Below are 12,208 nucleotides of genomic sequence, written 5' to 3'. Positions count from 1 at the left end.
TGTTTACTTATAACTGTGTTCATTCATGTTTGAATAAAAAGCCGTTTGAAGTAGATTAACTGAGGGAAATATTTGTCTTTTCTCGATGTTTCCAGTAGACTCCCACTATAACATTAGCGTGTCTGAGCAGAATGTTGAGGGGAACTTGTAGGAAACGACAAATAAACACATTTTAATCCAAAACTGCGGCACAACAAATGACACAATCATGGAAATAACGAGGAAATGTGATGTATGTGTAAATGCACTTGTGTGTGAATGTGTGTGTGGTTGCTGTGGTTGTAAATTGATCCCTCCTACTCTCGCTGGTTCGTTGTGCAGAGGAGGGGCGAAGAGGAGAAGGAGGAGGAAGAGGAGGAGGAGGAGGGAGCCGAAGCAGGAAGGAAGGCAGGCAGAGAGGGAAGGGAGGCAGGCTGTGAATGCTAACGAGCCCCATCATAATCATACAGCTCCGTAGGTAGGGTTTGATAAAACATCTTGCAATGGAGAGGAACGACGACCACTATTAAAGACCTACTATGCGCCAGTGCCGCGTTCGCCCTGTGCGCGTGCAGCAGCCTCACCGTCGTCGGCACGTTTGATCAGAAAAACCGTCTTTTTCCGCTGAGTGAAATGTATCGCGACTGCTCGGGATTCACATTCTGACAATGGAGATTGAAAATATCGTGGCCAACACGGTTCTCCTGAAGGCAAGGGAAGGTAAGCTGTGCTCTGTGGCGAAAAAAGAATAAATTAAATGTTATTTTTCTCACCCACCTCAGCGACATGGTCATGGACGAGCCTGGGCAGTCGGCAGTCCTCCTTGGGATTTATGCTTTCTCTGTCTCCCATCCCTGCGCAGCGCTTTGTCTCCAGGCAAACACCAAACATATTCCGTTGAAATCAGCTGTTTGTACACTAACAACACACATATGTACCGGACAGGTTAACAGAAGGCCCAGGAGGCTGGACATGAACAACGCAGGGAGTGTTTGCAGCATCGCGCTTAGATGGCAGCGTTTCATTACAGGCGGTCGAGCAAATTTTTTCACACAAGCACCAGTGGTTTTGTGCATATTTACAATTTACGATGACATAACGGATATTTAATGGTATTCCCATTACATGGCACTGAGTGTAAAGCGAAATATAGCTGCGCAGTGGGGCTCTGTGACAGAGTACAGCCTCTTCTTACCTGTCATTGTAGGTTTCTGTGTGTTTAAAGCCTAATTAGGAAGGTAAAGTGGACGTGTGGTATTATTTGACGCAGATAAAAGCCACTGCATTGCTTTTTGGATGCTGACTACGAGCTGCTTGAATGAAAGGATAATGTTACAGTGGAGGTTTTAGATTCAGAGGGATAGTGGAAGATGGCCCACCATGTACCCCGGCGGCCCAGGCGCTACAGCCCCGGGTGTGCACGCTGCTCAGTGGGCCGGTGATCCCACAGCAGCTCACTGGAGGTGGAAAAGAGGCGAATATCCATCTGTTTTCCAGGAGATGGCAGAGCAGAGAGGCTACTTTGTAGCCAGTGAGTGGGCGCAAGGTGGGTGTGCAACACTGTATCAGCAGCCAGAGGAGGGGGAAAAGGTGTTAGTACAGCTCAACGATTGTGTTTTTTTTCTCCCTGAGCTCTGATCGGACTGGACACCAGCAGCAGGGTCTGTGGTCCCAGAGGATATTGTGCAAGTTGATCCGTTTTATTCGACAGCAGAGTCGCTCACAGTGCGTAGCTACATGGCTCGGGGGGTCGCGGTTCAGTGTGCGTATGCAGAGGCCTCCCCTGCTTATGGTTTGCATTATATTCAGTCTGCGTTTCAGTTCAAGACTAAACGCCAACACTGCTGTGAAATGGATTATTCACAGCAGCAGTGAATCCATTTCATAGCAGCAGCTGCTCCTTACGAGGCATCATTAAATGGTACTAGGCATTGTCATGAGTGTTACCCCGTGAGGTTATTGTACACTGATCGGATCTACAGGCTCAGTACCTGTCAGTGTCCATAGTCTGTTTTTATCACCGGAGGTTTAGGTTATGTACAATTGGAGACTGAATTTAAATAAAAAAGTAGATAAATCAATAAGTAATTGCAGTCATATCAAGTTTTGATATGCTCCATCACATCATACATGTTGACCATACAGTCAGTGTTGTTTTTTTTCCTTTATATTTCTCCCTGCTATATCATTCACTATCTTAATTATCACACAGATTAAAACAGCTAATGGCTCCCAATATATTCCTTTAAGGTGCACAGGAGACTCATTCGATTTTAATTCACCTTTTCCAGTGGTGGATGTTTGTTGCTGTCAAAGTGTTTAGATATGTCACAGTGACGGTTAGTGCTGGAAGTGTCACAAACTGTGGAGTGAACCCCACTTTTAATCGCACAAAACCAGAGACAAAGCAGTTTCTGTGCATCAGAGGTCAGCAGAGTTTCTCTTCAGTCACCTTCATGCTACATGGCATCTGCATGCAGCAGAAGGCTACATGGAGCTGGGTCCGAGCCACTGAGTCAGCAAGAGTTTGCCCTGCTGATGTGTCCTTGAGCAAGACATTAAATCAGTTGTTCTGTAACTCTCTGACCTCGCTACAGAGAGGGGAAATGACAGACAATTTCCCGGGTTGGTGCTTACGAAGAATGCTTTGTGCACACACAATCATAGGTTTTCATTGTGGATGTGCAGTTTTCTCCATCTCCCGATTAACACTTTACCAACAACACCATACTGCGCTTCTATTAGTACCTAGAAAACTTTTGGGTCTGGTCACAAGATGCTCAAAACTTTGACTCATGAGTCACTTTTACATACCTGTTGATGTGAAACTGGGTGGCCAGAGTCAGAAGTGTTATGACAGGGTGTGCCCAGTCTGCTGCAGTTGAAATGACACGTCAAGGGAAGTGGTTAGAGATGACACTTCTCCCAACACTCCCCACCAGTGCATCTATAAATTTCACGCATACATTTGGTACAAAATGTAGAAAGGAAAACCACCGCATTTACAGTCTTTAGATTTTCCCTTTGCTCTCTAGCTGCTCAGCCTGCATGAGGAGACGGTTGCATGAGGTGAAAGTCTTCCACAGTTGAAGGAAGTTATTGCTAAAGCTCCCTTGAGAATATATTAGAAATCTTTTGAAATGGTGACTGTGAGAATAGCAAAAGGATATCTTTTGGCAGAGATGCAACCCACAGTTTGTGTGGATGTAAAAGCTCAGCCAAGCATACCAGAGTTATTTTCAACATAGCAGTTTGCTTCCACATTGTCTCATTCAGTATAACATCAGGAGTATCTCATCAGTAACTGTACTGTGAGTGTAAATCCTTTTCACGCTGTTAAGTACCCATATTCACTATTTACCTGTACATGATATATATGGCATATATTGGCTGATAGTCACAGAAACGCTGCAGTGCATAATGCAGTTAAAAGCACTTGAGATAATTTAGAAACAGTGTTATCATAGTTTGTCCCGCAGACTCCACTGTTTACAATACTTTGCAGCACCTGAGTTGGCAGAGCACCCTATCACAGTGGAGCAGATGGTGGTGTGAAGTCTGTGAGGAAGAATTATGTTCACTCTTCAGCTCTAAAATATCCTGCCTCCATTACATTTATTTGTCAGAGCTCTTTAATAACCAAATGTGGGGGTCGTTTTAAAAAAAAAAAAAAAAAATCAATTCCACAAAAAAAAGTTTTGTTCATATGTGTCTTGTAACTTAACATACAGTTGTATCTCAGTTAAAAACAAGTTGTGCCACTGGAAAATTTATATGAGACATACCTTTCACAGACCTCAAAAAGTCAACGATGCTAATCCTAATCTCCCCGCTGATGCTGCAAACAATTAAAAACAATGCTGAAGTTGTAAATTTGACATTACAGAAATTATTATGTGAAACTGTTCCAATTTGTCCTTCTGATCGGGCTTGACAGATGACGTACACGTTAATTGATACTTTTTTTTTTTTTTAAGTTGAAAAGAGAATTTAATTTAACTTAACGTTTTTTACCTTGACGCTGGAGTTTCTGTGAAGCATGTCTGCATTAAACAATCTGCAGGAGAATAATTTAAACTATTAAAGCATGAGCACTCACTGTGTTGTACTTTGTTTTGGGTGATGTACTGTACCATGAAGGCAGGAGAGGAGGATATGGGTGTTGTAGTTTTTTGGAGACAGCTCTCCATCACCTGGGGATTGAATTAAATTGAACACGTTGACATAATCAGGTCAGTTAGTGTCGGTGAATTTGCAGTTTATTTATCTTACTGAAGGGGCATTATTTACCAGAAGGCCCTTATTTACTTTTTTCATTCAGTTGTGAGTACCACAAATGTTTTATAGGATGAAATCCTTTAATTTTGAACTGATTAAACATGGACAGTTTTTCTGTGTAATAAACTAGATAATTTTCGTTGCATGGCTTTAACTGACTTTGGTCTCAGTTCCTAAGATTCAAGTTTTGACTGAGTGATATGTCAGTGCTAAGAAGCAATGAAATTGTCCAAAGGGCCAAGAGAAAGTGGATCAAATGGTGCAGCTGAGTGTTTATTATTCAAAACAAACACCAGGGAAATTAACATATTTAGACCAGATATTACAATTCAAACACATACTTTATTTTCATATTCATATGTAAAGAGAGACTGGATGTGAAGGGTGTTTCACTACTTGTACCTCTCTCTCCTGGAGTCAGATTTCACTAGATATTTTTCTGCTGTGTTTCTGTCATCATTCCTACTGTCTTCATAAAAAGGAAGGAATGTGGACAGTCCAGTGCTCAAATTCCTCTGACAAACAGAAGAAACTTTAATCCTGTTTAATCTATGACTCATTTCTATCTTACAAGTTGGAAGCTTTGTTTATTCTTTTTTGCAGTGTAACATTACAAATGTAAGTGGATGCACCTCTGATGTTGGTGTCACTAATCTCTCTGTACTCTCAGCCCCCCTCTCCACCAGGCTTCAAATTGTAGGCTAGCAGGTCCTCTCAGACCACTTGTGAGGGTTTTCCTGTGACGTTAGCCAGCGTAGCTTTATTAGTTTTGCGGCCATAGCTGGGCTAACACTTGTTGTCATCACCCTGGGGTGTTTCCTCCAGCTGAGCCTCGTAAAACACGTTGCTTTGTGACAGTGCCTTGATGTGGGACTCATGTTACAGTTATGACACCCACAAATGGGCTGTGCGGAGAATGAGACTCAGTGTGTTGCGTACGCGCCTCTGCTGTACGCCACTAGCAGCGACGTTTAGCTGGGTGGCTACTGGGATGTTCATTAGCACAATTTCTTGGCAAGCTGACTAACCATAAAGAGGCACTTTTTGAGGCACTTTGTGAACATCATAGGGACGTTGTTCCAGCTGCCTTATTAAATGTTAAATGGGCGTTCTTCCTATGAGAAGCCAGCTGTCAGCCTGATTTTAACAGTGCGTACGATTGAGTGTACTTATGGTTCAAATAAAGATTTTGTTTCCCTGAAAAGACTTTTTAGAGGCCGGGTAGAGTTAGAGTCGAGCAGCAAGTGCATTAAATGTCAAAGGTCTCCCTTTTTTTTTTATCAGTTTACCTTTTTCAAAACATTCTTTTTGGCGTCTGCCCTTGGTTAAATTTCCAGTTGTCTTATCAATGATAATCTTTCAGGCGTATTATGTGCTATGTGTTCCACACTCAAGGGCTCAGTGCTGGAGGGGCTGCTTTTTTGTGTGTGTTCCTGTTCTTTCAGCGTGGCCGTGAAATTAACCAGTGGGCCCTTCATCTGAGAGACTGCCCTAGATAACGTATAGATGATTAACCTTTCAGCCTGTCTCTTATACACATCTTTTCAAGCGCGTCTCGGCGAGATTTAATGGAATATCTCAAACACACGGAGATGGGGCACGGGAAGGAAAGGTCTTGCAAAACACCACAGCATGTAGCTGGAATGAGCAGCATGCTGCGTGCAGTGTGTATGCACGTCTTCTCTGCTCATGTGAAAAACTGCATGTCCTACCTCGTGTGACCAACATCCCCCCACCCTCTTCCTCCTTTCGCCATGCCCATTTGTTGTTGTGTCCAGGAATTTACTCTGATGTTGTAATGTTGTTTCACATTTTTGCACGTGATCCACGCCTTTTCTTTCAGGGCCATATGGATAGAGAGAGAGGGAGAGAGAGAGAGAGAGAGAGAGGGGAGTCACGGCCATAAAGAATTAACGAAGGCATAACAAGAGAAGAAAACTGTTTATATGGGGGAGGGGAGCAAGGAGCTGGAGTCAGAGGATGAAAAAAAAGGGAAGGGGGCATGTGAGAGAGGTGAGGATCAGAGGAGAGCAGTACTGCCTGATATTCACATGTTTCCCTTTTCCTCTCTCTCAGCTGATGTGTGTCTTTCAGTGCGAGTATACAGACGGATTACCTTATGCAAACACTGGGCATTTGCTTTGAATAGGCAACACAGATACTCGCAGCTAATGTTTTCCTTATCAGGGGCTACTCCAGCCAATCACACACTGTATGGGAGAGCGACTGGGAAAGCAACCGGCCATTCATTTATCATGGCCAGGCTCCATTGTGCTCCATGTGCGTGTGCATGCTCATATTACAATGGACCTAAACTATGCGTGACCCTCTCTCATTTCCTACCATTTAAGTCATGTTTTTGGGAGAGCACCACAGCCCTCCAATCCGATTCTCCACCTATGTCTCTGCTGCAGGGTGGGGGTCAAATCAGGCGAGGCATGGGCTGGTACCAAATATTCAGGGTACGATTACCTCGGCCAAAAATATCTTGGTAAACAGCGTTATCAGTGTTTTGAAAGTTAGAAAAATTGCTGTTGGTGCCAAAATGTAGTGGAGTTACTTAACTGCATGTTTGGCTTTTTACCTTTTTGACTTTTCTCTTCGTTCCATGGCCAGAGGCAAAAGTTTGCACTGACCCTGATCTTTGACTTCCTCTGTGCTTTTTAAGTAAGGCCTCTAGGAATCAAACCATCTACTGACTCTGTTTAAGTGTGTAGCCGAACTTCCCGAAGCATATTATATGAAGATGTAAATACTGACTGCTTGCTGCCGTGGTCTGTCTGTCACTGTCACAGACGAGCTGGATTTTCGGGCCTTGTGGCTGTGATTCTGAGTGTCAGCATGTGACATGTGTTCAGCAGCTTCTCCCATATGGCGATGCAAAATAAAGACGGGTTGTGAAGACAGCAGTGCCGCACTGCTTCGCGTTCTCGCTCACATCTGAAAAAGCTGGGAATCACAGCAAAAAGAAGTTGCCAGTGATGCTGTTTCTCTTTCCAAGTGTTTTTTATTTTATCACAGCTATTTTTGTAGGTATCACAGAAGGGCTTTTTTTGGTCAAATAACCACTTCACCACTGTATTCTCACATTTGCTATATAACAATACTTTTTCATTATATATAGAGTGGATTTTACTGATTAATAACTAAATAGTAATTTAAAGCTTTAACTAATTATTATATCCGTTATTGAAAACAAGTACCAATTATTTTCTCAATTAATTAGTTAGTTGTGTGGTTTGTAAAATGGCAGCAAGTCCATCACAAGTTCACTGAGCTCATGATGGCTTTTCCAGATGTCTTGTTGGAGCCACTGACTTTATTTTTTAAAAAGAAAAAATGTTGAAACAATTATTTGATGAACAAAATTGTTACCATTTGTCTGTCAGACGACCAATCATTTAATCAATAGTCATTGCTGCTCTATAGGGATTTAAAGATATTTTAAAGAAAACAATATTTGACATTTTATTAGGTAATAACCAAAATATAACCTTTTTTTTTCTTGTAAAATACACTCCACCAAATTATGTTGCCTTTGTGAATAACTGGACGAGGAAATGTTGCATATCTAGATAGATATAGATATATATCTAGATATAGATATATCTTTTTCTATTTTACATATTTGGTATAAAATATGTAAACAATACCTAAACTGCACTAAAAACATTGTATTACTGAATGTAATATTATGTATTACTAGACAACAATCTGACGTAGAGCCAGTTCTGACACAGGATTTTTTGATTAATATTTATGTGTGTCAGTTTAGAATATCAGATAACAACACATATCTAATGAGTAATAAATACGTTTTTTTTTCCTCTAAACAAGATATGTATGCAACAGGACTTTTTTGTAGTCAAAATAGTATCTCTTGTGACTTATCAGCCAATACATACACCATATTATACAATACATCCGTGATGAGCTAATATTGGCTGACACATGGGTCTAGTTCTGCTTGTTTCTGGACTTAAATTCAACAGATAGAAATCAGTTTAAATGCTTTTGAGTTGTATGAACTTTTGAGTTATAATTTTATATATCACACAGCAAAGGACCACCTTTTACTGTACCTTTTCTGAATGTGAAATAAGCTCTGAACTCTTTTTGAACTGGCATTAAAAATATATAAATCTGAAGTCTGACTTGGTGGAAGCTGCATGAACTCTGATTTTGCGGGGTGGGGGCTCACTCTGAGATGATACTGCCACAGTCTACTGTGTGTGACCTCCAGTCTGGCTCCTTCTCCCACTTGAGATGAAAGAGGGAGGAAAGGGAGAGAAGCATATTTAGACTGTGCTTGTCCTGCTTGGGCATTAAGAGCATGTGAAAAGTGGAGCCGATCACAGGGGGAGGAAACAGAGCAGAGACAGTGACAGAAGAGACTCATGAATGTACGTTAATTAATGTGGTCATAGCTCACTCCAGACAGAGACATACTAACAAAAGCTGCATGCAAATACTGTCTACTCCCTCTCTCTCTGTTTTTCTGTTTCCCATTCTCCCATTTCTTAAATATGAGAAATGGAGGAAACACCAAAATACACCTCAGACATAAAGGTGTAAATAGTGCAATGAATCAGATAAGCGATGGAAAGTGATTGTCTTGTGTCATTCAGAAGCTTTGTTATGAATCCTCCATCAGATTTTCATTGATGCCACTTGGTGTGGTGTATGAAATGACAGACTGATTGATGGATTTTATCAACAGGGAAGACTTTGGTTACATAAGTCGTTTTAAAGGAGCTGAGTGTGATGTCGGGTCATCCATCTATCTGTGCCCAAGGCTGTCTAGCAGTTTTTTTTACGGCCTTTTCTGTGGCATTTTGCTTTTGTTGGATAGTTGACAGTAGAAAGCGACAGGAAACATGGGGAAATGGAGAAGGGGACGATGTGAGGCAACAGTGTCCAGTGCGACTCAAACCAGAGATGATGTTGGTGCCATGTTACACATCTGACTGCTGTGTGACCAGGATGAACCTGCTGTCTATAAATCTTTTAAGGAAAGGAATGTGCATCCATGTAGTTGGAAAAGCACGTCTTCATGTTTTGACACCCAGTGTTTCTCAACATGTTCCAACGTTTGAATCTCGTCACTGCTGCACACGCGCAGACCCCTGTCCAGAGATCCTGTGTGATGATCTCAGCGCTGGCTGTAGCTCGGCCATGAATGAGCGAAGCTGCTCTGAAGTCGGTGTTTATGGAGGGCCCCGTCCGCTCGGAGGGGAGAACCAAAGTTAAATAAATACTCGCTCCATCCTGTCTGCATTAAGGGCCGGCACACATGGCTTTGACGTCAGAGTGACATTAAACAGGGTGGGGTGGCTCAGCCGGCTCTGACAAGCATGTGCACACGCTCACATACACACAGACGGCTCTTCCGTAGCTTGCTGCTTAAATCTTTGTCTTTCTTTTCTTGTCCGTATCTTTGTCTTTGTCTTTCCTTCTCTCTTTTTTCCATCTGACCTCGGTGACATTTTTTCCTCATGCCTTTAGTACAGTATACAAGCATTGCCACTGCTAACCTTTACTGGTGCTACACAGATTTCCTTCTCATAATATTAGCTCCTGACAAAGAAGATGTTAATTCTTTGACAGTTTGTTCCTTTTTGTTGAGGTGGTTTGACTCTGTTCATCAGTCATTCTGTTTTTGCCTCAAGTGCGTGAAAGGATTTCTACTGCAAAATAACCAGCCAGGTGCAACTGGCTATCATCACATGGTGTGTACGATAGCCGGTTCAACATTTAACTCCAACGTTTATCTTTGCTGCTGCTCTTCCTTTCCTTTTATTTTTTTCCCTTTCCTGCCGTGAAGAGAGAAAAATTTTGTGCATGTTCTTATTTCTCTGTGTGTGTGTATGTACATGCCCTGCAGACCCACAACAGGTTTGTCAACATGCCAGTCATCACTGAGGGCATTAGACCAGTGGGATCGTATGAGCTGCTTTCAAACAACATCAACATGTATCTGCTCATATTGCTCCTGTGATGTGTGACACAGTTAAAAAAAAAAAAGTGTCCTTTTTTTGTGTGTGTGCTTCTGTTGCATGTCCAAATAATTTATGACTGCTTGTTGAGTCTGTTTGTGGTTGTTACTGTTCACTTTAAGTGCTGCACAGGATTGAAAAGTTTTTAAAAAAGCGACGTACGAAAGGAATGATGATGTTTCTGTAGAGGTGAGAGCACACGCACTGTACGAACAGTATGCCTGTGTGCGTTTGTAGGTTCTTGTTTTGCAGGTGTTTGACCATGGTGACCCACTGTATGTGTTTGTGTTGAAGCTGTCACATGTCACTGCCGGGCCAGCTGGTGTCTTGCGAACTTTGGGGGCAGAGGATTTCCCCCTCTGTCGTCCTCAAACTGTCACAGTCTATATGGTTCACTTGGGCGTGGGCAAGTTTATTGACTCAGTCTTTTAAAACATAGAAATGAAGTGATGGGAAAACGTGTGTGAATCTGCTGACTCTGAAACCAGATGTGTGTATCACTCTCTCACTAGTGTCCTGCTGTCTAAATTTATTTCAAATGATAAAAACCCAAGAAGAAATGTTGCAATGGGAAATTAACAAATAATATAAAATAAATAGTACGAACAGTGACAATTTTTTTTTAGGGCTTGTTATTGAACCCCCATATATCCATATAACCTCCATTAGATTTGTACTTTTCTTTCATTATTCACGTTCAAAGCTTTATCAGAATAAATATTGATGATGCATTATCGCCAATGTTAGGTAAAATATATTTACTTACCATGAAATATATTATATAAGAAGCAAAAGAATATAAATGTATTATTATTCTTATTGACCTTTTCTTTGATCAGGCTGTGTCTGATATTTAATAATAGGTAAAGTTGTTTTTCAGACAACATGTAACTTTTGTGAGAATTTGTCTTGGTGTGTTAAGTAATGAAAAAGATTTAGTTGAAAACGCGTTTTAAGTTTGAGAAAGATGAAAAAAGCCTAGTTTTTGTCTCAGTTTTCGGTGCCGAAACTCAATTGTCTTATCAGACAAAATGTCCGTGATCCACGTCTGCTGTGAATACTGTAGCAAATTATATAGAAAGTGATGAAAAGCGATTGTCCAGTGACATTTATAGATTCTCTCAGATGGTAGTAAGAGTTGAATCCTCTGTCATATGTTTGGCATCGATGACACTTGGCACTTTGTGTCTCCTTCAAGAAAGAACAGGCGTTGGATTTTATCAGCAGTGAAGAAGAGGACCTTGGTTACATGAAGCTGCTTTAAACGAGCTGAGGGTGATGTTGGGTCATCTGTGGGCCAAGCTGTAAAAATGCTTTTACTGCAATTTTTTTTTTTGTTGTTTTTTGTGGCATTTTGCTTTTGGGCAAAAGTTGGCACCATCTGATGGGCACTGGTTTTCATATGATACACCGCCTTACATTTTATTTTATACAATCACGCCTGCACATGTTTTTCTTAAATGTGAAGATGTATAATATGTCTGTTAATTATCAGTCTGTGTCTGTTTTGATGCCTGTTAGTTTATGTGTCTGTCTATGTATAAACTGTATATGTTTATTTTTGTACACTGGTCTCTCTTGAAAATGAGTTCCCAATCTCAATGACACTATGCGTTTAAATAAAAGGTTCAGTTATAATATTGCATCTATGACCTTAATTCAACTATAGGAGTTTTAACAAAATTAACTACCAAATTATATACTAACTGGAGAATATATAGATGTATTTTATTTGTGATTTTCTGGAATTTTTTTGGGGATAGTAGACACTAATAAAGAGGCAGGTATGAAATGAGGGCAGAGAGAGGGTATAACATTGAACAATCTCCCCTACCAGCATTTAACTGGGGACAGTGTGAGTATGTGCAATGCCCCTTACAATTCACCTATTGGGACACCACAAAAGATTATTTTTTAAACATTGATTAAACGATCAATTTTTCAGATGAATCATT

At 41.1% G+C, this 12,208-nt stretch overlaps 1 protein-coding gene across 2 annotated transcripts in view; it reads left to right on the top strand.

Moving 5' to 3' along the window:
* The first annotated feature begins 380 nt into the window (after positions 1–380).
* The window catches only part of grk4 (G protein-coupled receptor kinase 4), a 39,922-nt gene continuing 28,094 nt past the window's right edge, over positions 381–12,208 (top strand). For both annotated transcript variants that reach the window (XM_023419289.2, XM_023419290.2), the window contains exon 1: positions 381–699. In XM_023419289.2, the coding sequence (XP_023275057.1) occupies positions 648–699 (52 nt within the window). In that variant the 5' untranslated portion in view covers positions 381–647. The remainder of the gene's footprint in view (positions 700–12,208) is intronic.

This window comes from Seriola lalandi, unplaced genomic scaffold, assembly GCF_002814215.2.
Source record: "Seriola lalandi dorsalis isolate HSWRI2012SDOR001 ecotype SW California unplaced genomic scaffold, Sedor1 jcf7180002054596, whole genome shotgun sequence".
Classification (NCBI taxonomy): domain Eukaryota; kingdom Metazoa; phylum Chordata; class Actinopteri; order Carangiformes; family Carangidae; genus Seriola; species Seriola lalandi.
Note: the sequence above shows the minus strand (reverse complement) of the source record. Positions and strands in the feature narration are given on the sequence as shown.